The sequence below is a fragment of the Pestalotiopsis fici genome (assembly GCF_000516985.1).
Source record: "Pestalotiopsis fici W106-1 unplaced genomic scaffold PFICI_Scf_6, whole genome shotgun sequence".
Classification (NCBI taxonomy): Eukaryota; Fungi; Ascomycota; class Sordariomycetes; order Amphisphaeriales; family Sporocadaceae; genus Pestalotiopsis; species Pestalotiopsis fici.
Window position 1 is genome coordinate 651627 of NW_006917096.1, and position 26953 is coordinate 678579.

At 49.1% G+C, this 26953-nt stretch overlaps 9 protein-coding genes across 9 annotated transcripts; 5 read left to right on the forward strand and 4 right to left on the reverse strand.

The window, feature by feature from the left end:
* Nucleotides 1-260: 260 nt before the first annotated feature.
* On the reverse strand, nucleotides 261-1396 carry PFICI_08676 (uncharacterized protein; the record flags this gene model as incomplete). The annotated part of the gene is made up of 5 exons (XM_007837257.1): nucleotides 261-334; nucleotides 401-746; nucleotides 808-929; nucleotides 975-1115; nucleotides 1177-1396. 5 exons carry the CDS (start codon nucleotides 1394-1396, stop codon nucleotides 261-263), a joined length of 903 nt encoding a protein of 300 aa, XP_007835448.1.
* A 1066-nt stretch (nucleotides 1397-2462) lies between these two features.
* On the forward strand, nucleotides 2463-2633 carry PFICI_08677 (uncharacterized protein; the record flags this gene model as incomplete). The annotated part of the gene is made up of 1 exon (XM_007837258.1): nucleotides 2463-2633. The coding sequence occupies one exon, from the start codon at nucleotides 2463-2465 to the stop codon at nucleotides 2631-2633; it is 171 nt and encodes a 56-aa protein (XP_007835449.1).
* An 882-nt stretch (nucleotides 2634-3515) lies between these two features.
* Nucleotides 3516-4412, forward strand: PFICI_08678 (uncharacterized protein; the record flags this gene model as incomplete). Its single annotated transcript, XM_007837259.1, has 3 exons — nucleotides 3516-3690; nucleotides 3749-4180; nucleotides 4240-4412. 3 exons carry the CDS (start codon nucleotides 3516-3518, stop codon nucleotides 4410-4412), a joined length of 780 nt encoding a protein of 259 aa, XP_007835450.1.
* Nucleotides 4413-5160: 748 nt separating this feature from the next.
* PFICI_08679 (uncharacterized protein) lies at nucleotides 5161-6889 on the reverse strand (the record flags this gene model as incomplete). Its single annotated transcript, XM_007837260.1, has 2 exons — nucleotides 5161-6438; nucleotides 6500-6889. The coding sequence occupies 2 exons, from the start codon at nucleotides 6887-6889 to the stop codon at nucleotides 5161-5163; spliced, it is 1668 nt and encodes a 555-aa protein (XP_007835451.1).
* A 1468-nt stretch (nucleotides 6890-8357) lies between these two features.
* Nucleotides 8358-9341, forward strand: PFICI_08680 (uncharacterized protein; the record flags this gene model as incomplete). Its single annotated transcript, XM_007837261.1, has 4 exons — nucleotides 8358-8396; nucleotides 8478-8964; nucleotides 9021-9200; nucleotides 9247-9341. 4 exons carry the CDS (start codon nucleotides 8358-8360, stop codon nucleotides 9339-9341), a joined length of 801 nt encoding a protein of 266 aa, XP_007835452.1.
* A 1870-nt stretch (nucleotides 9342-11211) lies between these two features.
* Nucleotides 11212-12206, forward strand: PFICI_08681 (uncharacterized protein; the record flags this gene model as incomplete). Its single annotated transcript, XM_007837262.1, has 2 exons — nucleotides 11212-11794; nucleotides 11893-12206. The coding sequence occupies 2 exons, from the start codon at nucleotides 11212-11214 to the stop codon at nucleotides 12204-12206; spliced, it is 897 nt and encodes a 298-aa protein (XP_007835453.1).
* Nucleotides 12207-12561: 355 nt separating this feature from the next.
* Nucleotides 12562-16815, reverse strand: PFICI_08682 (uncharacterized protein; the record flags this gene model as incomplete). The annotated part of the gene is made up of 2 exons (XM_007837263.1): nucleotides 12562-16109; nucleotides 16155-16815. 2 exons carry the CDS (start codon nucleotides 16813-16815, stop codon nucleotides 12562-12564), a joined length of 4209 nt encoding a protein of 1402 aa, XP_007835454.1.
* A 1968-nt stretch (nucleotides 16816-18783) lies between these two features.
* On the forward strand, nucleotides 18784-22359 carry PFICI_08683 (uncharacterized protein; the record flags this gene model as incomplete). The annotated part of the gene is made up of 2 exons (XM_007837264.1): nucleotides 18784-21111; nucleotides 21175-22359. The coding sequence occupies 2 exons, from the start codon at nucleotides 18784-18786 to the stop codon at nucleotides 22357-22359; spliced, it is 3513 nt and encodes a 1170-aa protein (XP_007835455.1).
* A 419-nt stretch (nucleotides 22360-22778) lies between these two features.
* On the reverse strand, nucleotides 22779-24128 carry PFICI_08684 (uncharacterized protein; the record flags this gene model as incomplete). The annotated part of the gene is made up of 3 exons (XM_007837265.1): nucleotides 22779-23516; nucleotides 23576-23834; nucleotides 23893-24128. 3 exons carry the CDS (start codon nucleotides 24126-24128, stop codon nucleotides 22779-22781), a joined length of 1233 nt encoding a protein of 410 aa, XP_007835456.1.
* Between the last annotated feature and the right edge of the window lie 2825 nt (nucleotides 24129-26953).

Genomic DNA, 26953 nt, shown 5'->3' on the forward strand with positions numbered 1-26953 from the left:
ATTATGAGAAATCCTTCACGGCCGTAGGGACGACATGTTTACCCCAGCAACAAAACATGCAGACTAACTAATCATTGTATGAAGCTCAATAACGCAGTCAGACCGATCATATCATTGTTCCACAAGCGCATCTTGATGCATTGAAGGCGACATTAATTTACAGGTATTAAGTTAGACTACAGATTTTAAGTGGAATTCGGAAACATGCAGCTATTTGGTACTTTTAGACATGACTTTGGCACAGTAATCTATGAATTTTATCAAGTAATAATAGTAGGGCTCATATCCTCAGTTGCACCAATTATGCTACTTTCTCCCTCGTGATAAGCAACACCTATATGGATCGAGTCAGTTTTATTCGACCTGCAATGCACTGCGCACAATGGGGAGAGGAACTCACCAAATTTAGGATGCGTCAATATTCCAGGCTTGGATGCATCTACTCGGCGTTGACCAGCCCAAGAATTAATCAGATCAAAGTCAACGCATTGATGTTCGTGGGAAAAGTCTGCTCGTGGCCATGGGCTATCTGTCGACCATTGAAGTGTGAAGAGAGAAATATCGGCACGGCATAGCGTTGCCTGTCTCATTATCTCGAGACAATGGTCTGGTGACTTGTAAGCGTCTGCGAGGACATCTACAATATCCATATTTTGCTTACCCGTGTGAAGTCGATTAAGACGATCCTCTTCAGCGGTGGAATTTGGAAAGTAGTGTTCTTTCCAGGTATACTGCCGCAGCCGTTTCTAAAATAGACGCAAGAGCTTAGGGTGTGCATCCGATTCAATGAGCGGATAGGAAACTTACAATGCAATGAAGCTCATGGAACACACCGAGGCCAGCAAAGTACATGTTGTCCGTGTCTGGTATCGGGATGGACGTGGCACCAATACGTTCTATGTCGGACTTGGGTACCGCAATGTTCATATCTGTATTCATTAGACCCAGACCAACCAAGAAAGGCTTTCACCTACTCTCCAGTAGGTCACCCCAAGCTTTATCGACCTCCTGGCTTGGAGGTCCATTGTAGGGGCTATCAATGACAAGCGTTGCATTAAAACGAACTGCCTGGTGTTGGATGGCGCTTCGAGCCGGAGCTGTGTGTCGAATATCACCTGTCAGCCAAGGTACCAGTAACACTCGGTGGATGATATCGGTTGCAATGAAATGACTCACAGTAAACAAGATCTTTTTCTGTGGATGTAAAGAAAGTGGTCGTGTAGACCGCAATCAAGAAGATCTGAACAAAGAGAAACGCTGACCAACTTTGCGGAGGTCGAAATCTCCCTTTGCGCTGAGACCTTATCAATTGCTTCTCATAAGAGCCTTTGGAGTCGGGTAGGAACGCTTCCTCTTCACCAAGGGAATCGTTTTCCGCATCACGAACAGAAGGCATTATTTGGCGCTTGAGAAATTGATGAAACTGACAGAGAAAAAAAGAATTAGAAGAAATGGCTGAAAAACGTATGCCTTGGAGACCGAGGGCTAAGGGGATTGACGGCTAAGTTGTTCCTTGCTGGAACATTACAGTTTCTGCTGGCATGAATGGCTTGTATCAACAGGGGAAAGTTGAGAATCTGCAAGTGCAATCTTCGATGAGAGACTCTAGGCAGCAATCAAGAAGTATACTCTTCTCTGTACATCCATAATTCGTCCCGCTATTGATTCGGTGGAAGTCGATCACATGCGGCAGGATGCAGGGTTTTGAATCCTCTTACAGTTCAAGGAGGCCAATTATCACAACCCCTACCATGCCTAATAAGCCCTTATTTTCTAGTGTGGAGCTCTCAGTTCTTTCGGATTAATCCAATGGCATAGGCATGACAACAATAAGAAGCGAGCAAAAAACAACGTGATTGGTTATCGATCGTCACCTATAGTATGGATTCTGGCAAAACTGGGGTCTCGGTTCCGGCTAATCAGAAACCACTCAGATAACGACCGACCAAGTTGACGCAGGATGGTGGAATCCTATCTTTGAAGCGTGAAACAAGTTAACAAGCCGAAGCAGCCAATCAGACTATGCCAATGATCAGGGTCATAGCATTCAGGTGCATGGTTATCATTCCATGGTCAGAATTGCATGGTCAGCATGGCATGGTCAGCATTACATATCTTATAAAATCCATCTTAGCACCAAAATATTATATAGTCCGCAACGCAAGACTGAGGCTCAGGGAACATGGTACTTAACTCCCCGAATACGAGCTGCAGAAGTACGGCATAGAATTATAGTCTCGTGAGCGGTCTGAGCAGGCCCTGTGGCGGATATGCTTCCTAGCATCCGGTTGCTACAAGTTGGAGGATCAAATAGCTCCCACTAGGTTTGAGTGAAAGGTATAAAGCAATGATGCCCAGACTTAAGCGGCAAACATCTTTTCGCAGTAGCACTCCCATTCACCTTTACATCTTTCCAAGTTCCCGCAAACTTCGCGCTTCATCACTATTTCAAGGCACTCAAGATGCTTACTTCCCGCTTTATCTACGTTATTGCCCTGGCTCTTGGCGTCATCGCCGCGCCACTTGATGCCACTTCCCCTGAGGCTGTCGTCGTCCGTGGCGAAGGCAACACCGATGCTTGCGCCGAAACGGAGAAGCGTGACCAGGATACCTTTTACATCACTGGATGCTAAGCAACTAGGTATAAAACATCTCGACTGATCAAAATGCTCTCCACACTAATTACTTATCGAACCTTTCAGCAATCGATTCGAGACACCGTTAAAAACCTTGGTCACGAGAGATATAGGGAGTGCTTACAGGGAAGGAAATAACTTGATGGTATTCATTTAGCTCGAACAGCTACTGCAATCACTGATAAAAATACAATACTTTTGAGTCAAGTTTGAAGACAAATTAGCCGTGAAATGTAGAACTGGTACACTCGTGCAATACAAGTCCCCTTTGTGGTTAAATTTTGGCCGCGGATATTGTCTTCGAAATAGTACTGTCCCACGAAAGTTGAACAGGCTCTCTGGTTCAAACATTGGATATTGGAGAAATTTGACATAATTTCTCATCTTTAAACAACGGTCATCGCGATTGACTTCTTGCCAGTACCATGGTGGTTAAAGCTTACAACACTCACAACGTATCATCGAAAGTCCAGATTTTGTAACTTCTTGTCTCCTTAGATTGTCAATTTATTGTCTTGTTCTCCCAGTAGGGCCTTAGGACCAGCGGAAATATCGAAATGAAACATAATCGTGTGGAAGCAGAATCATAAATGAATCTTCCAAGAGACGACAGGAAATAAATCTCCTAGTGTGAGTCTTGAGTTGCAGCAGGAAACGGGACACTAGGAGCTATGCGCGTAACTGAGTCCAATATCACCTGCCCTTATTGTTTCGGCGGCACCCCTGTCAATACCAGCACTTTTCAACGCGGCAGCTGCTGTGCCACAAGCGGGCATTCAGCCAGCCAACCCCGAGCAGCAGGTGCCTGAGGATAAATAGAAGACGCGCTGCCCTCCCGCTGCCGCCAAAGTGACCGGGGTCTCATCGTTGCCAGCCACCATGGCCACCGAGTCACGCTTCTACGTCTACCTTGAGCCCTATGAGCCACTGGTGGATGCAGCCGCAGCTCTCGTCGCCACGATAGTCCAGTCTCTTCGCACTCACGGTCTCAAGGCTATATGGCACTTCACCGAGTGGCGAGATGCCGCTTTTGCATCCTGGTACAAGAATTCGAGTATGGACTGAGTCTCAGTGCGAGTAGTCAAATATTGGTTTTACTTACTATTGATCAGGTCCTAATTTCGTGCAATACGAGGACACTACCGCAGTCCCAGCGCTCGTCTCTGATGCGGCAGGCGTCGTGCTCGACGTAGGTCCGGGTAACGGGAATCAGCTTTCTCGCCTAGACAAGGACAAGATCAAACACGTCTATGGCATTGAGAAGAACCCCCATTTCATTCCGGACCTGGAGCTCCAAATTCAGAAAATGGGCCTTGCACGAAAGTACTCTGTCATTGCTTGTGGCATTGAAGACACCGATGTGCTAGAGAAGAACGGCATTGCCGAGGGTAGTATTGATACCGTGTTGTGCATTCAGGTCCTGTGCTCCGTGTCCGACCCGCAGCGGGTTGCCCGCGGTCTGTACAAGCTTCTCAAGCCCGGCGGCACTCTCATATTCTGGGAGCACCATGTCAACCATGACTTTGGGATGAGGGTAGCGCAATGTACGTACCGCCCATATCAGAAAGAGGGAGGAAGTTACTAATAGCTCATGCAAAATTAGGGTTTTGGAATCCGGCATGGAAATATGTCGTCGGCGGCTGTAATGTCAATAGAGATACACTTGCCATATTGAAACAAGCTGGGGCTTGGGAGAACTTTGATTCAATCCAAGGAGATGAAGAGCCGAACAGCTTTCTCCCGCGGATATGGGGTGGACTTGTCAAGAGTAGTTAAGCGCCCGGGATGAAGTATTCGTTCACGATCTGGTGGTCAGCGAGGCCGATCTTGACTGTCAAGACCCAAATTTCGGCAACTTGTGAGGCTAGGAATCTTTCAGCGGTCCCAGTAGCGTGGAATGTGGGCGAGGAAGGATAAAATAATACTTAGAGACAAACATTACGAATCGCCATCAGAAAGGTATATACTTTGTACATGGTGGGGCTTTCGGTGATAGCTCCAATGAAGATCGTCGTCACTGATGCAAGGGGATAAGAACTGATCGCACCTAAGCCACAAATTGGATTTCCGTAACGCAAAGCTTTTCTCACGAATTTCCGTGTCACCTCGAGGCGAAATCTCATAAGCGATGTAGGTAGACATCCCAACCTTTCTGAGGTGGAGATTTCAATGTTTGTCAGCAGTATCGATACAGTACATTTGGAAATTGTTCCCGCTATGGCGACATTGCTTCAGCGCACACGAGTGTAGCAGCTGGCGCCTATTGGACTGTGGGGCACCATGTTGTAGAGCTCATGTTGTAGGCGACCCCAGATCAAAGGCAAGACCTGGCCGGTTTTGGCTTTTCGAACCGATTACGGATTCAATCTTGGAGTCACAGCTCAACCTTGAATGATCTGGTTTAAAAAAAATTATGAATTATGATCCAGTAAAAAGCATTTCTAGGTAGGTATATAGGCCGCGATGGGTGCACACACGGCTTGCACCCACATCTCGTGCGGCGCTAGTCTTTGTGGCAGCTTTCTCAGCTTTGCGGCAGTTTCTTATACCGAGTGCCGAAAACACCCTGGGTGATCCTATAGAACGACGTCCGCATAGCCCCCCTAAAGCGCCACAGGAACAATACGAAAGATATACAGATGATTCCTGCAAGAATCGTCTCCGTCTTAGAGCCTGCAACTTCCTCGGACCTCTTATCTAGGACGACGGAATAGCCCAACACATTTCCCTGCTTATCAATGGCTCCAACGCGGAGGAAGTCGTCGGCATCCCGAGGGACGTGTATCTTGGTCTCAAACTGCTCTTTGGTCGCTCCGCCGATCTGAAAGAACTTGGCATCCTCTGCGTTGGAGTCGGACGCCTCCAGAACCCAGCGCTCGACTTCTGTGGCCCCGTTCCAGCTGACGTATACGGCATTCTCTCTGGAACTCATGACGACCGAGGGCGGCGTTGTCGGGCGACCGACCCAGGAGTACTTGAAGGTGCGATAATTCTTGCTGCGGCCCAGAGATGCGATGCGCGTAGCTCCAACGTGCATGTCGCAAAGCACCTCGCCGCTGGCAGAGAACTCGGTAAAGGCCGGCGTGTGGCCCCATCCGACCAGGACGTTTCCGTCCGGCAGGAGTTGGACCGAACCCTGCGACGGCGCCAGGAATCTTTGCGGAGCAACAAAGTCTTGGACTAGATTGGCCGTCATGTCGTGGTAGTCGAGGCTGATCAGCAGGCCGCGGCTGAACTCGGCAGTATGGATAAGCTTGTCAAAGGCGCCGTTGTCGAAAACGGAGACCATGGTGCTGTTCTCGTGCCACATGGCATGATGCTGCCAGGCAAAGTTGGTGGCCGCGTTCCCGGGCGTCAGATCTTTGAAGCTGTTGTTCTTTCCCCCGAGCCGCCACACGATTCCGTCCGTTGGGCTAATGCACAGGAGCATGCAGCCGTATCGAAGAGAGATCAAGTAATTTCCATCGTCGTTCTTGTCGACACTATTGATATGCATGTAGTCCCAGGCATTCTTGATATCGTGCCCATGGTTTTGGATTGGCGAGAAGCTCTCTGTTACGGGAAGGTGGTCGGATGCCCTCCACTGGAATAGGAGCTCTCCCGTAGCGATGTCCACTTCTTGGAAAAGACTGTCGTAGATCCAGCCTTCGCCATCCACACCGAGTGCTGAAAGATCGGTTGGTTTCAACTCGTAAGCGGTAAGTAGTGCTGTTCCGTTCTTGGTGATGCGGAACTCGTGAAGGTCCCCATGCAACGTTCCCGCCGCAGAGAAATTCTTGTATATTTGATACGAAGAATCAATCTATAACCATCTCCAGTTTAGTATCCCTCGACAACAATCGAATTTACGAGTTCGATCCTACCATGAGATAATTGCCAGATCCAAACGTGCCATTATCGCTGCCAGTCCAGAAGGTAATGTAATCGCTGCCCTGGTAATTCTGGACCTTGACGTCCATTGCCTGGCCCCATTTCTGTTCGGTCCAGATGAGATTGCCAGTTTTATCCAGAATGACGGGTCCCGGTTTAGCCACCGATGAGCCCCGGGGCTCAATGAAGAGATAGCCGTCGTCGCATCGCGGGTCTGAGTTCAACACATTCGGATATGGCGATGCCGAGTCAAAAGACTTGTAGTGATTCCGGGGGTATGCGCCATAGACACCCCAGTCATACAGGTAGGAATTGTCGGCAACGACGGATGCTGAAGTCGACCAGGCGAGTGCCAGTGACAGTAGAGATGAGAGCAGGCGCATGACTATTCCTTACAGCCCATCGCAACACCGGCAGGTGCAGGAAATCCGGGGGAGATGCATTCCGCGCACAAGGGGGTACCAGCCAGCTTTTGAGGGATGAATATGGGGACGAGCTTGGGAAAAGGCAACAAGTCTGATGCTGCGCGTCCTGTGGGTTCGGTGATAAAGTAGCGTATCCATACTTCGTAGATCGAGCAGTTTAGCCAAGGCTGGCATTACGTCGTGGTTCTCCGCAGCCGCGTGGTAAGCCCTATTACAAAGCTTTTAGGAAGTTTTAGCCAAGGATCTTCGTAGCATGCTCCTTGTCTCCTTCACACCATATTGTACATAGCAGCTCGAACGACGGTCATCCTGGATGGTCCATTCGGGGAACCGTGAACTGGTGCAAAATAGCACACGCGGCCAATGTGGGACGAGCCGATCAATAGTGGCAGAAACGCAGAGCAGAAACTGCCCAAGACTGGCCTGTGCGTCCTTCTCCAGCTTTTTATATGGATCCCCACGTCGAATGCTCGGAACTTCGGATTCCAGAACTTTGCGAGAATTGAAATCGAAATTACCTTGCAAGTTTATCAAGCATGTGAATCAATTTGACGTAAATGTCGCTATCTCTGATGTCCTGGTTGCTCTTTTGGCCAGATGCCATACTGTAACCCTCCGGGTTTAATCATGAGTTCATGCCACTCCTCTTCTATCATTGGTTTTCAGTATTCGCCAACTCAATGCGATACAATGTCGAGGCTCACCTTGAAGAAAAGGCCGAGAAAATGTCCCAATGTCGCATCTTCGGCTTCTAGAAAGTAATGTCCATGTTACAATTCTTGAGGAGTTCCATTGTCTTCCCTCGCGCCTCGCCTCTATCAAACACAGTGATGGGATCCTCTGCGCCGTCTAATCAAACGTTCGGGAGCGAAAGATGTCCGGAGGTCCACTATTTGCATTTCACACGGTCTTCCGCCCAAGGCGATCAAACGGAGCCTGAATATGTAACTACGGAGCTTTTGCTCGGCGCTGAACGCCGTAAAAGGTGGGGCATTCTTTGAAGCTTCTGGATGAGTTAGCAGACCCTGTCGTATTGCAGCGGATATGTTGCCGATGCATGGGCATGCAGGCATTCTTCTCAAACAGTCAATCATTGTGACGACGTGCAATTCAATTGAACGTGGCGAAAAATCCTTCCTCGGAGATTGTATCAAGCGCATAAAAAGAAATTTCGAGTGCCGCCGTGTTACGAGAGGGTAGCATTCCGAAACGTCGATCGGCACGACTTTTCACTATGGTCTTTGGACACAGATTAGATACGGGCCCGGCATCACTCCATATCTGTTGGAGACGTGCCGGGCCGCCAATTCATGCATCGGATGTGGTTCTGGGACTTGGTATGTAGCCTTACTGTGGAATGCCGACTAGCATCGGGTCATATTGTCCATCTTCTGTTGAGCTCTTCATATTCACCGCGGCACAGATAATGGATTTTACAAACACGAAAGACTTTGGCGAGACCAAGGTGACTGATCTTTTCGACCTCTAGAACAAGAACTTTTTGATCACGGGAGGAGGCAGAGGCATTGGCTTTGTTTGTGTAAAGGCAATTGCTCAGCTTGGTGGTGGCATCGCAATCATCGACTCGGCTCCGGAGCCTGTCCCCGAATTTCATACACTAAGCGAGCGCTATGGCATCCACGTACAAGGCGACATCACGGACCAGGAATCGATAGAGAAGGCGTTTGCGCAGTGTGTTCGTTCTCTCGGACAACTGCATGGCGCGCTGACAGCAGCCGGTATTTGTGTGGATAAACCATTGCTTGAGCCTGACTGGGAAAGCACGCAGCGGACATTGAATGTGAATGTCATGGGCACATTTTGGGTTATCAAGTTACTGGCACGCCATTTTACTGATGAAAAGATACCTGGAAGCATTGTTGCCATTTCCAGCGTCAATGGCCACGGGCTGTATGTTCCTGTCCAGCCGCAATCCTCGTATAATGCCAGCAAAGCCGCGATCAAAGGCCTGGTAGGTCCACTGGCGGGCGAACTGAGCCAGTATGGGATTAAAGTCAACCCTATTTCACCAGGTAAAATGTCTTACATAACGGTCGAAGTAAGAACTATAATAACCATGTTCGTGTAGGAGCTATTCGAACGCCGCTTCTTGCACGCCTAGAAGGGGAAAAGCGAGACATTCCTGACTGGCATCAGAACGGTGCACCTTTTCAACGACTTGGGCTGCCCAAAGATCTAACGCCTATGGTTTGTTATCTACTGAGCGATGCTTCAGCTTCTACGACAGGTGCGGACATGCTCATCACAGGTAAGTGACTCTAGTTTATAATTCAATAAGCTATGATTACTGATAGAACTTCAGCTGGACTACACGCTGGCCCAGCGCGCAAATAGCGACCCAAGTCTGGCCCAGTTGAATTTCAATATACTCATTGTTCTCAAGTCTTGATGGCCGTGTACCATATTGCAAGCACCGTGACCGTATAAACTTGAAACATATTCTACATCCCGTCATTGAAGACATGAGATTTTGCCAAGCATCGACAGAGAATACAGTCTGTAGTCGGATCTGCTGATCATTGTCCTCGTTCATCTCAAAGTCTTGGCCAGGTCCCAAGTTCGTACACAAGCTGACATGTTGCAGACCCCTGGTCTCGCCCAACACCCGCCGAAGATGCCCGTTGCGAAAGGTGGGCCACCCATCATCTTGCTGGCTCGTTTCCAAGAGGGCAAGATAATATGAGTAAAGCTAGGCCGCTGGAAAAGAGCGACGAGGTTCTGGTATTCCTCGTGAGTCTCACCGTCTAACATGTGAGGATTTAGCCCCGTGCAGAGCCCATGGACATCCACAACAAACTCGGAAACATGACGGCTGTGCTCCGTCAAGGTGCGCAAGATGATAGAAACCCCGCGCCACATGCTTTTCTGGTCCTCATCATCCCAAGGCGGCGTGTCGTATGGTGGTGAGTATCCAAGTCGCGTAGTCGGTCATCCGCAAGGAATTGGATACTTGAAGCCATAGGGAAAATGCACGGATCATGGGAGTCTCGTATAGCGGAGAGCATAGCACACCGTGGGCCGTGGGTATGATTGTCACGCACCGGAGGGCCGGGGATCGAGCAATCCCATAGCGGAGCCCGCCCACATTGGCCTGGGAGGTGAAGACACTCTGTTGCCGCATCAGAAGGCCTTAGTGTAGTGCATAGTACACCTTTAGTGGAAGCTGCGCCGTAACCTGCTTTTCCTTTTCTACATGCTGTGGTAATTCGCCATCCGCGCCCTTGCGGTTTGAAATGTCGTCGAGGTTCTCTTTGCACGATCGTATAAACCAGGTGGGGCATGTCTCGTCCTCAATTACTCCTTCTACATCATAGTAAAGGTCATGGTCTATCTGATCGTCGCCAGCCCGCTTGACGTCATCTGACAGGCATGCATCATTTCAAATGACCTCCGTGATGCTTTGGCGGAATATGTCGTGGTCTGCAATCGCGCGGAAAACCTCGACGTTTCGCGCATTAGCAGAGAGGAAAACCCTCTCAAGCCGCAATGGGGTCTTGTCCCGCAAGGCAGTACAAGTCAAGCAAGTTGAAAGATTTGGGTGAATATTTCCGGAGGGAGATGCGTCAGTGGATTCTTGCACAGCATGACTATTTGCACCACGCCGGCTTATGCCTGAGATGGGCAGATTGGAGTGCGATAGTTTATAGAGGCTGTGAAGATAGGTGTTGGTGGGGGAGGATCAATTAGTACGGGGCAGGTACCTATGTAGCCATTGTCCAGGGCATACAAGGCACTACTTGCAGCACGACCGCAATCGTGACAACCACGCCCACGCCCACGCCCACGCCGACGGGCATGTTCAGCACTGTAATACGTTGTACTATATCCAAGCAGGAGATGGCTGCTGGGGAATAGCGAATGAGTGTGGCATCAAAACGGACGGATGCTGTTAATTGCATGGATCTGAATTCATCATAAGTCTAATTATGGCTCGACTCAGTTGCCGACGGGCAAGCTGCTGTAACGACCAGATGCAGCATCTCGTGCTTACAACCAACACCAACCCTGCATCTAGGCAGTCAATCTAAGGCGCAGACGAACTTGAATGTCCAGACGAGTCCAAATGGTTTTTTTTCTCCCTTTTTCTTTTTGTCTGTAAATTTTCTCTCTTCTGCTTTATCTCTTTTCTTCTTTTCCTTTTTTTTTTTTTTTTTTTTAATCTTTTCTCTTTTCTCTTTCTTTCCTTCCCTTTTTTAAGCATAAATAATATGATATATCACTCATTTTTATTGTCTGCTATCCAGTGACCTTCTTTCACCATGGTCCGCCCGCCTTTCGTTCATCCAGACTACTGGGCACTGCTTGGCGGCAAAGCGCCGACGCCGGCGCCACCAGCAACGGACCTTTTCACTATTAGAGCCTCAATCAACGCAGCTACTCAGGCAGCCTCCAATGCGCTCCCATCCCCCGCCGGAATGACAACCAGTGTCAGTGTTGTCACTTCTACTGATGGAACCGAGTTCAATGTAACCAGGTTCGTACCTCTCAGCGTCCAGAAGAGCAGCGAAACTGCGCAAAGGGCAGTCATCTACGGTTTCGGGGGCGGCTTGATTGCAGGCAGCGTCAATATTAGTTTTAACGTGATTGCCAATTTCGCCGAACGGACGGCAACTCAAGTATTTGCTCCCGACTATCGCCTAGCCCCCGAGCACCCCTATCCTGCGCCTCTGCAAGACATTTATTCAACAATTACTTGGTTGCAGGCCCACGCAGGTGATTTCAACGTTGACCCTGCTCGTATCGTCGCGTTCGGCCAAAGTGCTGGCGGTAATCTCATGGCGTCGGCAGCACTTAAAGCCAGAGACGAGGGACTCACTCCCCCTCTCACAGCGCTAGTGCTCGGTACCCAATGCTGGATGATCGAACCCAGATGGACCCTGCCGACCCCCATTTTCCGTATTTAACATGAAGTCCTAGCAACAACACGATTGCTTGGGCAGCGTATTTGGGCGATTCCAACGGAACGGAGGGCCAGGGCACTAGCAACAAGGTCCGGAAAGCTGCAGCTCCATACACGGCCGCACCAGGCCGTGCCGAAGATTTGCACGGCCTTCCACCGACGCACCTGGGTGTCGGTGGTCTGGATCTGTTCCGCGACGCGAACATACGCTTTGCTGAGAAGCTCTCAACACATGCCGTCAAAGTGCAATTCAAAATCTTCCCTGGAGTGCCGCACGGCTTTGATGGACACCCTGCTTTCACTCTCAGAACTGAGCTATGGAGCAATGAGGCTCGTTTCATCCACCGACTCTAAGGTGTCTGACAGACCGTTAATATATAGGCAAGAGACGGGAATCAGTGCTACACTCATCCTGGAAATGCTATATCGAGATTGAACCCCTTTTTGCCTTCCTAGTTACGCAGTCATATCTCACCTAAGCCAATGTGATGGTTAGAAAGGAATCGCAGAGCGTCTAACAGATGTCTGAATTAATCCTAACAAACTACAAAAAAGAGGTGCTAAGGAGCGAGCTAATTTACCCCGGCAGGTAACCTGCGGCAAGTACTGTCGACGTCAGAGACACTTCATGCCTTTGTAATCCGAGATTCCCAAACATTTCCCTCATGAATCCGCGTTTCCAATTTGAGTAATAGCTCCAACGAAATGACTACCTTTTCTGAAGTAATGTGTGAGCGTCTACCAAGCAACGAGCTCCGACATTGTAGCAGTCAACGCAGACATCAAAGTCCCCAGCACAACAAACCTTGCATTCGTAGTATACTTCATCCAAGCTTGCGAAGCATACATCACAGCAAGGGCCTTCGACAGAGGATTTTGCGGGTAGTCCAGTAGGAAAGTCTGGGGGGCTAATAGGACCTAGAGGTGCGGTAACTTGTTCGACCATGCGCATGTTACCCTGCTTGTGAGCCCACCAGATGGGCGTACGACCAAAGCGATCTTCCACCATGAGGGATTGTTTTGATAGAACAGGAAAAGCTCTTATCATCTCTTCATGACCATATCGTACAGCGAAAGAAAGGGCGTTCGAGCCAAAGACGTCTTGACAGTCAGGCTCGAGAAGTTTTTGACATTGGAGGGCGGAGAAAGTAGCAAAGTCTCCTCCTCTGATTGCGTAGAGCAAAGGTGGCCTTCCAAAAACATCCAAAGCACACATGTTTGCACCATTGCGGAGAAGTAATTGAACAACATCAAGATGTCCTCCAACTGCAGCTTGATGAAGTGGCGTGCCTCCATTGGAAGATACGGCTGTTACAGCTGCACCCTCATGAAGTAAGAGTTCAACAGCGTCAAAACACCCACCACGCGCTGCAGCATGAATTGGAGTGTGGCCCAATTTCGTTGCAATGGATAAATCAGCACCTCCCCTCAAGAGTTGTCTGATCACTTCGACGTGTCCGTTGATTGAAGCAGAATGTAGTGGCGTCCACCCAGTGACATGCGCTTTATTGATGTCGGCGCCTTTTTCCAGGAGCAGCTGTACTGCTTTCAGGTGGTTCCGTGATAAAGCATAATGCAGCGGTGTCGACCCGTCGTTATCCGCGACATCCAGATTAGCCCCCCTTTCAAGGAGTAGCTTAACTACTTCAAAATGGCCTTCATATGAAGCAGTATTCAGCGGTGTCGACCCGTCGTTATCCGCGATATCCAGATTAGCCCCCCTTTCAAGGAGTAGCTTAACTACTTCAAAATGGCCTTTATGCGAAGCAATATTCAGCGATGTCAACCCGGTGTTACTCGCGATATCCAGATTAGCCCCCCTTTCAAGGAGTAGCTTAACTACTTCAAAATGGCCTTTATGTGAAGCAACCATCAACGGTGTCCACCCGTTATTCGTCATGTTAGGATCGGCGTCCTTTTCTAGAAGTAGCTTGACCACATCAATGTGGCCGTTTTCTGAAACAGAATATAACGGCGTTGCCCCCTGATTACTCGCGGTAGTGAGATTGGCGCCGTTTTCTAGAAGTAGCTTGACCACGCTGAGGTGTCCGTGGCAAGAAGCCAAACTCAGTGGAGTATATCCATAGCTATTATTAGTAGCTACGTCAGCGCCTTCATCGAGAAGCAGTTTAGCAATTTCGAGGTGTCCGTAAGCACATGCTGTTGCTAATGGTGTAAACCCGTCCTTGTTGGTGATTTCCAGGTCGGCACCCTTGTCGAGCAGCAGCTTGACCACATCGATGTGTCCATTGCTCGAGGCAGCGTAAAGTGGTGTCCACGTGTTTCCATCCGAAACCGCCCAGTCAACTCCCTTCTCGATCAGTAGTTCGACTATATTCACGTATCCACACTGTGCCGCCATATTGAGTGGGGTCCGTCCGGCGCAATTCGAGAGCGCCCCGTCGGCGCCCTTCTCAAGTAGTAGCTTGGCTATCTCATAGCTTCCGCGATATGAGGCCACGTAGAGTGGACTACGGCCCATGTTACTTGCCTTGTCGATATCTACATTGTGTTGCAGGAAAAATTCGACGAGATTATGATTGCTTTCGTGTACAGCCGCGAAGAATCCCGTACGGCAGGACTCATCAACATGGTCTACATTCACGCCGTGGCGGTGGACCAGCTCCTCCACAACCTCTTGGTAACCTAAAAGCGATGCGTAGAATAAAGGAGAACCGGACGATGTCTCCCCTTTGTATGAAAGCATCAGGGAGTTGGCCAACTTGGAGTCATAATGTTTCCTCCAGCTCTCCCATTGACCATCCTTATTGCAGAAGAACTTGACGAGGAGTCTGCTGACCCTGGCGTAATTCTGTGCATCGCGCCTCGTGTGCTCATACCAAAAATCGAAAGCATAGCCTCCGAAACCGCGCCGTGAATTGGTCGGGCCTTCGTGTTGTGTTGTCTCCGACTCTGGCATGTTCAAATAACGCAAGCATATCTCGGCCAGTTTGTTATTTTGGGCTGCCTGATAATTCAGCTCCAAATCATGATTTTCACTTAGGGGATTGGTTGGAACCCTTTGTAAGTGTTGGAGTACATATTCTTTCACGGTAAAATGCGTAAAATGCAGTGTCCGTGAGGTGATGTCGTTGGATGAAGTCGATACTCGTGTTTCAACCAAAAAGGAGCACAAATCCAGGATTTCGCTTCTGACATATTCATCGTCAAGATCATTTGGCATTTCATCCTCGAGATCGTCAACAACCTCAAGCTCAGCAAAGGGCAGGGCTTCTGTCATTTCAAGGACAGTAAGCGGGCGTAAACCAAATGCGACCCATCGCAGGATCGCCAATGCTCGGGGGCGCTCGTTTCGTCGCTCGAGTATTCTCTGCCAATTCCGATCGTAGAGGTCGCTGAGCCCTGAAGGCGTCTGATCTATGATGCGTTCCGTCTGCTTTTGATTCCTTGTTCCTCGTATGTCGTTCTCTAACAGTTTGATCTGTAAAAGCATTGAGTCGCACCGGTCGACCATTCGGCGTGCAATCTCATCCCGAAATTTCTGGCTTTTATTCTGCAAATTTCGGCTCACGATACTTTCTGAAAGCTTCGTTGCATCTGGTCGCACATCACTGGGTGTAATGCTGTACTCGATCATTTTGATCCCAATGCCACTGCCATCAATCTCTGAAAGGCCGTTGCGTATGTCCTGTTCCACACGGCTAGTCAAAAGGATCCGTGAGGTAGTGCCACGTATTGCTTCTATGCTCTTGTGTATGAACTTCTGAAGTCCATCGTTCTGCGTGGGGCTCCAAGGTCCTTTCGACGAACATTCATCCAGTCCATCCACAACGAATGTGCAATCTGGAATAGTGTGTACTATTTCTTTCAACAAATCCATGGTTTCACCAGACGACGCAATTGAGGTCCTTGCGATATGGAACCTCTCATAGGCCAAGTCTAAGGCTTCAGGACTTTGGGATATCAATTGCGATACCCAATGTCGAGCGACGATGAATGGGTCCGCCATATCTTCCAGATCGGGGAAAAACACAACAGCCATCGGCGACTGTCTATGGGCTTCAAGGTGCTGCACAATTCTAGCACTTAGGATAGTTTTGCCGTAACCTGCAGGTCCATTGATCCATAAAACTTTGGCACAGCCCGGTGCAAATTCGGAAGACTCCCAATCACAGAATGCCTGACGATCCATGATCCAATCACAAGTGTCAGGAAGTCGTTTCTCGATGGATGCGCTGTAAGTGTTGTCCTTGAAGGAAGCGCGCAGCCAGGTATCAAGGTCCTTTCTCAGAGTACCTACAGATTTGAGATTGAGCCAGTGGGCATGGAGAGGCTACTTACGTTGGATTTGCTTTTCAATATCCTTCAAAATCCGTTCAGTATCATTATACCATGAGCTTCTTCCATCTTCTACGGGTAGATCGGAAGGTACACCATTCGGAGACGCGATATTTCCACGAAGTGCCTGTTTGGCCATCAGATCCATTGACATTGGTGCATTGGGAGGCACCAACTGATGCAACTTCTCCACCAGATTTCCAAAATGCTGAATGAGAGCAAGAAATCTCGCTTTATGCCGCAAAGTCCACCCTATCTTGGCCTTGTGTGATGCGTCACCACGGAATCTGCCATGCCATGATTCTTGGGCGCCATAAGGCTGGCGTTTAGGACCCGCGAACTCTGGCCTATCCTGCTTGCCTAGTGACAGCCTATCAGGATCGCCCGCGATTTCGCAAATGCTGTCAAGAATGCTCTGAACGACCGAAAGGGTTGTCGCATCATCGAGATACTCATGGTGATCATCTCTCAGTCGGCTGCCTTCAAAGCCAACGGCTTTGCCCCATCTTTTGAATAATAGTTTTTGAGCATCGAATTGAGACATGATAGCGCGAGAATCTATGCCAAAATCCTTGTACGAGTCGATTCGCTCCACTACATCAAGGCACGTGGAGAACATTCCCGCCAGCCCTGCGATACCGATGCCTAAGCCTGCAATCTCCATTTTCGTTTCTTGAATCTTGCCAGATGACGACAGATTGCCAGTAATGGTTCCGTCTTCGTTTACGAAGATAGGGGTCCTAGAAAGGGACGGGTCCGCTTGGAATGTCGATTCAGCATCGCCATGAGATGGTTCCTCCGATTGTGCCAGTTGTTCAGTCGGACATTCGTAAATCAGCCGGAGCGATGGACTGATCAAAAGAGCACGACAGCCCACCGAAGGACCAGTGAAGTGTCGCTGCCTGAAAAACGAAAGGGAAAACGGAAAAAGGAAGAAAAAAAGATACTATTTTTCTTCTTTTTTTTGCAGTTCAATAATGACGGGATGGCGAGGCTCTGGGAGAACAGGCTTGAGAGTCGAGACAAGCCGTCGCAATATCTGCGGGGTAGAGCTTACATGCTGTTGTATTTGAAGAATCAGGCTGCTATCTCGGCAAATTATTGGAAGGCTGTGTGTGCCCCGGGCAACTTTATTGGTGTGGGCAATTGTCCCCGCTGATTAATGTGGCTTACAACGAATTTTGTATGCAGTGCGACCCAATGTTAGTGAAACGCTTTTGGCTGCTTATGACCGCAGGTATTGCAATTAAGAAGTTACCTATATTGCCCGTCTCTTGATTCAAAAGTGCAGTGATGCGCCACAGTGTGGCTGGGTTGTGTGGCACCCTTCGGGTGACACAACGGGGAGGGTATTTAAGTCTGTTTGCACACATCATTTTCGTAGATGTAGACCATCTTTAATTTTACTCTTTATTTTATGCAGGCTTATTATGTGAATGGCCCGGCTAAAATACGCCCAGAAGCTGAGGTCAGTTGGGTGTGGTAGAGAAGGAACGAATTGGGGTTGACGGCACAGATAGAAGGGAGATCAGTTATTCCATTAGGTGTCCCTCTTCAACTCATAACCCATCTTCGGATTTACTGCAATTCTGGGAATTTTCCCCTTACTTCCAAACCTTGTTTATCGTGATCGATTTGTCTTATTCAAAGCAATCGCAAGCCTCGTACACCTAGCTGAAAGAACGCATTGGCGTTATTTCGTCCATCTGCTCCGGCTTGAATTAGTGCACGGACATTTTTGCGTGCGAAATTCCCCGGGATGTTGAAGGGAGGGGGCGTGGTGAGCTTCAGGCTTCGACGTGATTCAACGCCCGAGCCTTTGACCACGTATCAGGCTCTCGTCCCGATGACAGCATCCACGACACGCGACACATCGAGTCACAATACACGCAGGGATATAGTGCCCTGTGATCGACATGGTAGCCCAAGGCCGGGCGGATCGTCGTTCGGGTCGTGGCCCTGCTGCTGACGAGATAAAAGGCATCTTGCTGCCTTTTATATGCCGCAGCCTCAGCGCATAAATCGGCAGAAGTGCTATTCGTTGAGCTTTTTGATCATCGAGTGAAGAGTTCATTGTTACAAATCAGACGTAGCATGCGAAATCTGCCGATGGTATAGTTCAAAAACCCTCGCCCAGCCTCGGATGTCAGCACTTGGCATGGAGGATATCCGCATATTTACAGCTAGCAAGTTCCGCATAGCCCCGTAATCCACCGTATTCATTGTTGCCCTTATTTGCACTCTCACAATACTGTATGAATAGAGGTTGGCTGTGCAGGCTTTGCAGACCAGGCTGGCAGCGTTCTGGAGGTATTCATCATGGAGATACTGATTGGCCAAGAAGACGTGGGGCGGAGTTCGCCACGTGTAGCGAACCAAAAGACATCTTGACATTTCTTCTAGAACGAGGGACGAATAGGACCCTGATGCGTTCCTACCAGATTTGGGGCGTATGGCTTCTTGCGGGGTATGATCAGCCGCCAACTTGACGTCAGTTCCGAGGTCTGATGCCTGATATTATGGGTGACCCCCCCGCCCAGCCATGACATGTCAAATTCCGAAGACCCTCCATAAACTGTTGCATGGCTGACTTGACCCATGGTTTCGTATGCCCGCAGCGAACGTGCCTGAGATGCGCCTCCTCAGAAGAACCACGAATGGGTCGTATGAGATTACCGGGCCGTATCTCGTCAAAGACAGTATCCCCGCGTATGCAGTGTTGTCACATACATGGCTATCTGACAATGACCGAGAAGTCACTTTCCAGGATTTGACTACCGGAGAACCCACAAAGAAGCCTGCCGGCTACGCTAAGATCCATTTCTGTGCATCACAGGCCTCGAGAGATGGGTTAGAATTCTTCTGGGTGGATACATGCTGCATAGACAGGACTAGCAGCTCTGAGCTCGAAGAGGCTATCACATGCATGTTTTCTTGGTATCGAGATGCCGCACGGTGTTACGTGTACTTGGAGGATGTTTCTGCGAACCCAGAACCTGGATCTTCTCTCAGCCAGACACAGAGGCAGGACAAATTGGAATCGGAATTTCGCCGCGCCAGATGGTTCAGTCGAGGATGGACGCTCCAGGAGCTTCTTGCCCCAGTAGATGTAGTATTCTTCTCTGTAGACCAGGTGTTGTTGGGTGACAAAAGCTCGCTTGAGTCAATGATACATGAGATAACTGGAATACCACTTGACGCTCTCAGAGGAAAACGCCTGGCCAAGTTCAGTTTGGACGACCGCCTTTCGTGGGCTTCCAGACGACAAACAAGGCGCAAGGAAGACAGGGCGTATTGCTTGCTGGGTATCCTCGAAATCTACATACCGCGCATGTACGGCATGGGTGATTCGGCCTACGACCTTTTACTTGACGAAATCAAGAAGAAGAACGCAGTAGACGAAAGACAAGAACTCTTGTTATCAAACCTGCCTACAGCGTCTGACGCAACTTTCGATTCCAGCTACAATGGGCGAGGCCGCACCTGCCTTCAAGACACCAGAGCCGAACTGCTTCAGCAAATACAAACTTGGGCCGAGGGTGCTGACGAGAAGAATGTATTCTGGCTGAAAGGGGCAGAAGGCATAGGCAAGTCGACAGTAGCGCGTACTGTTGCTAGAAGATATCACGAGCGAGGCAACCTAGGGGCAAGCTTCTTCTTCTCGAAGGGTGAAGGTGATCTCAGTGGCTCCACCAAATTGGTATCGAGTCTGGCCCGGCAGCTTGCGGAATCCATACCACAAACACGGCGCTTCATATGTGATGCTATTGCTGAGAAACCGGAAGTCATGCGTCGGCCCCTCGAGGAACAATGGACCCAACTTATATTGATTCCTTTGTCAAAGCTTCATGACAGTCAAGCTCCCTCCCCGATTCTTTTTGTGATTGACGCTCTGGACGAATGCAACGATGGTAGTGATACGCAGCGCATCTTGAGACTTTTCACTGCTGTCAGACAGTTTGACAATATCCAACTACGAGTCTTTATCACCAGCACAGGTCGAGAGCAGGTCCACAACAGTATCCAGAAGGCGCCAGAGAATGAGTGTCAAGTCTGCGTTCGTCAGATTATACCCACCATATTTGATAACGACCTTGGCGTATACTTTCAAAACAGTCTATCGTCGATCCGTACAGATTGTGGCTTTGACCATAATTGGCCCGCCATTGGAGTCATCGAACGTCTTGTTGAGAAATCCTGCGGTCTCTTCATATGGGCTTCTCTTGCTTGCAGGTTCATCCGTGATGGCCAACAACTCGCAAAGAGGCGCATGGACTCGCTGGTTGATGAGCTCTCTTCACGTTCCCAGCCCATGAGTCCATTGGATTGGATTTACATGACGATCCTACAGAACTCGGTTCAGCCAAGCATGAATGATCTTGAGATGAAGGAAATGCAGAAGATGAGAAGAGCGATCCTCGGTAGCATCGCTGTGCTCGACTCGCCGTTACCAGTCAGGTCACTTGCCAAACTGCTCGTCGTATCCCCTTCCGAAATCAGAAAGACGCTTGTGGGGTTGAGTCCCATTTTCGACGCCTCTCAGGACAATCGTCCTATCCGCATCAATCATCGCACCTTCAGGGAATATCTTCTTGACAAGGAACGATGTCTTGGCGACTTCCATGTGAACTCACAAGAGGCGCACGAGTTCCTGGCGCAGAAGTGCCTGACGATCATGTCGAGAATGCTCAAGAGGGATATCTGTGGTCTTGGATCAGCGGATACCATCGTCAACAACGTAGACCCTGGTCGGGTCAACCGTTGCATTCCGCTGGAGCTACAGTATGCTTGTGTCTACTGGATCGACCATCAACGACAGAGTGCCGCACGTCTTCATGATGGAGACCAGGTTCACATTTTCTTCAAGCGACACTTTCTTCATTGGTTGGAAGCAATGACCCTACTAGGGAAGAGTAATGATATGGGTGCCATCATACGATTATATCAAGCACTCCTGATTGTATGTATCCTTCATGATGATGTCAATCTGCTAATGTGCTACTGCTGATGGACGACATCCTAGCCCTCTGAAAATGAGCAGCAACTTCCATTGGTAAAAGATGCAAGGCGTTTCATGCACGCGTTCCAGAATGCCTTTAACCAGGAACCACTGAAGGTTTATGTCGCCGCACAAGCATTGCATTCACCCACCGATGAGGAAAGGCTCCGGTTCTGGAGCCAGTTACATCCCATCATGAGAGACATTCGACTGAGCTCGGCGATGCCCCCCTACGACAAGGATGAGTTTAACTATGTCAGTGACTTGGCTTTCACACCTGATGGCAAGCAGATTGCCTCGGGGTCAAGTTTTGGAGCAGTTCGCGTCTGGAGCACTGACGATAGAGTCGCCTGCTACACACTGGGGGACGCAAAGGACAAGATCAGCTCCGTCGCCATCTCTCCGGATGGGTCGACCCTCATTGCAGGCTCAGACGATTTCACGATTATGATCTTCGACTTGAAAAGAAGGAAACTACGGCACACCTTACAAGCACACAGTCGTTGGGTGAACGCTGTAGCGTTCTCCCCCAACGGCAAGCTGTTTGCGTCAGGGTCTATGGATCAAACCGTAGCAATCTGGGACACTGAAACGCTTCGAGAAGTCAAGAGGATTGACATCCAGTCAAGTCCTGTGAATGCAGCTGTCTTTTCTCCTGACGGCCACTTCATCATCACGGGTTCTGTTGACGGGATTGTCAGGCTATGGGATTTCTCAACTGAGTCGGAGGAGGCTCACAGGACATTTCAAGGCCACTCCGGAGCCGTCAACTCGATCCGATTCTCCGCCAGTGGACACTTGATTCTTTCCGGGTCTGACGACATGACTATCAAGCTATGGGAGACGGAAACGGGAAAAGAGCGCATGACCTTCCGGGGGCACACGAAAAGAGTCATGACTGCCATCTTCTCACTGGACGCTGAAATAATTGTATCCGGCTCCGAAGACAAGACCATTAGGCTCTGGAATATTGAGAACGGTGCTTTGCTGCAGACGTTCAGAAATCAATCCAGCAGCATCAACTCCGTCGAGTTCTCTCCAGACGGCAGGATGCTGGCTTCCAGCTCCTACAATGACGAAGTCAGACTATGGGACACCTGCACTTGGAAATTACTCGGGAAACTGGAAGACTTTGATGAAGACATCAATTCCAGGATATATCCAAAGGCCCTTCAATCTACTTTGGGAGAGATGATTGATGGCACCTAGACACCCATTTCTTACTGTTATGGTGCATCAGTACCAATCCTTTTCCTGTCTCGGTCTCGGTCTCGGTCTCGGTCGCGATCTCTGCTTTTCTCATTTATGCCCCATTTTCCTTTTGATGATTTTGATTTACGGTTCCGCGGACAAGTCGTATTCATGTATGATGCCTGTATGATGACTAGCCCAATTGTTCGTGTCACGCACCCGGTAAAGTTTCTACTGATATGATAGGGACCATTCGAGCGAGCGTAGCGTTTTCCTATTAACTGAAGGTCATTCTATTTCGATTCCTACTTTGATTTTCTATTTCATTACATATCATACTGAGGTGTTCACTTTTTGTAGATACTTCGAGCAGCTCAAAGTAATATAAATGGCTGTCCTTTCTGTCCCCTGCCAATTCCATGATGCGGAATTTCATACTAGTATGCCTCAAGAAACTCATCGACGGCCTTATCGATCTCATAATACCACATCCATGACTGTGATGCTTCCGATATTCTTTGGACCCGCACAGAAATCTCCTGGTCCGTCGGTAAAGACTCTGCTCGAATTGTAGCTTTGATGTCGGCGAAATTTGACATGAGGTTGTAGAGGCGTTTAAAGTGTGGAGACCTGATAGCGTGAAATGCTCCCAACGCATCGCTTAAAGATCTATCCCGCTTCCACGCCCAATTAAGAGTTCTGGCCAAAGTGTAAACATCCTCCAGAGCCAACCCGACACCACATCCAAAGTTCCCAAGCAGAGCGTGGCATGCGTCACCGACGAAAGCAATATTGTGGGAGATGGGACGCTCTAGGGGAGGCAGAGGGCAGAGCGCGAACTCCTGAGTTTTGCCTCGGGCAGCAAGACGCAGAATGTCCCGTACTGGCTGACAAAAGTCGTCAAACTCGTGTAGTAGTGTATGCAAGTCGAACGGCTGCCCCCAGCTGACCGTATCTTTGTCGCTTCGAGAGCGGCGTATACGTGCTGTCACCTCAAAATCATCATCCCCAAGAGGGCAAGTGAAGACATAAAGTCCGCTGACATTCTTCCAGAAGACTGGACCCCATGGGATCCCTTCAATCTTCTCCGCATCAGCCTTGCTTACAATGGTGCGGTATACGCATTGTCCGTTATAGCGGGGCACGACGCCCGGGAAGGCCAGTGTGCGGACAAGCTATAAATGAGGATCAGTGACTGGACTAGGATTTTGTACCACATTGGGCCCGTCCTCACCGATCTTGAGCCATCCGCCGCCACCAGTAAATCGACGTCGGCGATATATCCACACTGGAAAGTCAGACGAATGCGATTGCGGTCATTCGGGAGGTGGTCGATTGCGATGAGACGCTTTTCGACATGCACACGCTTGCGGTCAACCTCCTTTAGAAGGGCACCTTGGAGCTTAGCGCGAGCTAATCGGCAGCTTCGTTGATGTCGGGGGACACTGTCTGGTTCGTACTTCGTGACCAAAACTTCGCCGCTGCGCCCATTGCTAAGCGGGCCAGCATAGTAAGCATCAATCTGTATCTCGAGATGTACGAACAACTTACCGCCTTTGCTCGACCAGGCCATTGGGAGACCGAAAGTAATCTGTTGGGCGGATATGCTTGGCGGTGCCATTGAGCTCGAGCAACTTCCATATGTGCGTCTGCAATGACATTCCTCCGCCTGTCTCGCTGATTCGGCTCTTCTTCTCGTACAGATTCCAATTGATATGAGGCAGCTGCGCCATCTCCAAGGCTGCGCTTAGTCCTGCAGGACCACCTCCTATGATCGCGACCTCCATCGGGCATGCGCAGGTCAGTGTTACCCAACACGTAAGCGAATCGCGATAACTGGGCGAATCTAAAGGAGCGCGCTAGGCGAAAACTGGCCTTAGCCTCTAGGCATTCGATACATACCATAGGAAGCCTTCTCTGCGTGGACCGTGCTCCAGAGACATTTCTTTTCCTCCTCATCAATATCTCTATCGTTGATCGATCGATGAATATAAGTATCATACGGCTTCAACACATTGCGTGGTGATAAACACAAACGATCTGTGTCTTACCACGCTCTATGATAGGGGAAGACAGGGGGTTTCGGAAGATTACACGCGCCCATTACACAACCAAGATCCGATGAATGCAGTAGCTTATTGATAACTCCTGAGCTACATCAGTCACTTTGTCCGATATGAAAATGTCTTCCGCGCGTGGTACAGAGTGGTGCAGTATCACGTTCCCGTGGCCACGTCTAGTAACACGGGGGATTACCCTCATGACGTCGGGATAGCCGTATCGGAGTTAGGACTCTTCTGTGCAGTTTTCATGAATGTCGTAGGGAATCCTGGCAGCACCTTGAAGATCTAAGTGTCCCAGTGCTGGTGCTCATGAGGCTCTCCAGGCCCTCGTTCCCTGCAGAGCTCGAGTTGCGTTTCTTGGACGAAGTTGACAATCCTTACAATGATGTTTACCTCTTGGAACAGGTTGAGACTGACCCTTACTTCTTCGTCACCATCGTCTGCATCACCAAATTGCATATTCCTTGCCGTCTCGCCACAACAGCCCGGGCAGGATTCAACGCATTTGTTCCTTGATACGGTAAGCTTTGACGATGTGTAAGATGCTGGATCTATTCCGGACGCTACGCACCATAAAGGACGTCAAAAGAGCGTCACCTGCTGCTGTCGCTCGGCTTATAGCTGCATGCAAAGATCTACGTGGATTGCGAAAAATGGAAGAGCCTGCCAGCCTACGACGCGGGAGAACAAGTGCGCCGAGCTGAAATTTTGATGAACCAGAGACGTCTACCACCGTATAATATATAGGAGGTATTCTCTATAATTGTGTATACTAGTGGGCCCTGCGCTAGTCTGTTGGCGCTAGCCCCACTGGCGGGGGCTCACAGCGCTGAATTATAGTATCATTCCTCCCTGTACTCTCCATGGATGAACTTTATTTACAATCATTTCCACCGATTACGGGGATCAAAACTCCAGTTCAACAGATAGACTATACTAATATACCTGCATACTATGAACTTGGGTGTGTCAAAGTGTAGGAACCAAGTGGAGCGCTTCTCCACTTATGTATATCTCTTTGACCATCCAACCTTTGTTGGATGTGAACAATTAAACTCATACAACAACTATTGTACCACCTACCATACCTTTTCACAGTTTTCAGAGTGGACACGTCTTTCCGTCAAGATCATTATATATAAATGTTTGGGCCAGTCAATCACGCATGTATCTTATGTTCGCAACCAGGTTTTCATCAACATTTGATTTGCCGTCTACCCAGAAATTTCTGCCTAGCATGTATGCATTATGTAACGATTGCTATGTAAATGGCACATTTTGACGTTTTATTGGCCGGGAAAGACCAGGAATCCCTAAGCCAGTGTTTGATGGCGGGCGGTGTAGCTCTAAATGCCACTGCGCATCACCCTGCTACTTTGATTGGGGTGGTACTGTCCACAAACCTGGATAGATAGTAATATTAATGCGTTGATCAAATCACAAGTGTTCGCAAAGACATACACACTGTTATGCCAAATTTGATCCAGCTTTCATTCTGTTTGAGGACCTGATTCGGAGCGCAGAACATAATTGGCCAATGTAAGTGTGGCGCTGTGATTGTGGCTACCTTATCGCGAAGAGAAATAAGGAACACCTGGAGATTGCACCTCACTAATAAGTCGAAAGGCCCGAGGCCCGATACCGACTAAACTACATACCTATTAGGTATATAACGCCCATCCCGTGCCTCGATTCCCCGCCAGTACCCTCCTGCACAGGGACTCTTAATTCTAACATCGCGCGGCGGGCCTCGTTTGCATGGCTTGTTATATTCAATTACTTTCGCGCCGCTCGCATCAGCTTAGTGCCTCGTACGATAATTTCTGGGATTGGTATTTGAACCACTGAAGCCTGATTCAGTCGACGCAATAAAATATCGATAGATTGGGTGGAATTCTTTTCCTTGGCCCGGTTTTTTTGAAAATGGGAGGGGGGAAACTGTTGGGTAAATATAGTGTTTGCGAGATTATAGCTCTCCAGGGGAGTGATGTAATACCTGTCCTGTACTCATTGTAGGGGGAGACGCGAGGTATCTTGTCATATACCCATCATGGTATAGTACAACGTAACGGCTGAAACAAACACTTCTAAACGCACATCTTGGGAGTGCTTATGCATTAGAATTATTTTGCCTCACGCGCTCGTGGTAAGTTGCACCCTCGATGTTGCATCCCGAAAAATATGAAAAGCGGGCCGCGGATCTGCGCATCGGAGTTCTGTCCGGGCTCGGGCACCCATTGTAAATGTTATCCCGGTCAACATATCACGCACTAACGCTGTTTTCTGGATGCCCCGATACGGAAGACGATCGGTCATTACATAAATAGCAAGCCTTATATCCCAGATGACGTGGCCATGCACCTAATTGGTCTCAATTGGCACTGGGCTTGAGATTAGACTAGACAAAGAATGAGATACCATTGAGCAGTCTCTGAACAGATACTCCTGCGCCACATCAATGGTAGCCTGGCTCAGCATGAGACGCCGAGAGCGCAATTAGTGACGATAGGCTCTTTGCATTGCCCAAGGTATAATTCTAATTAGCTTAT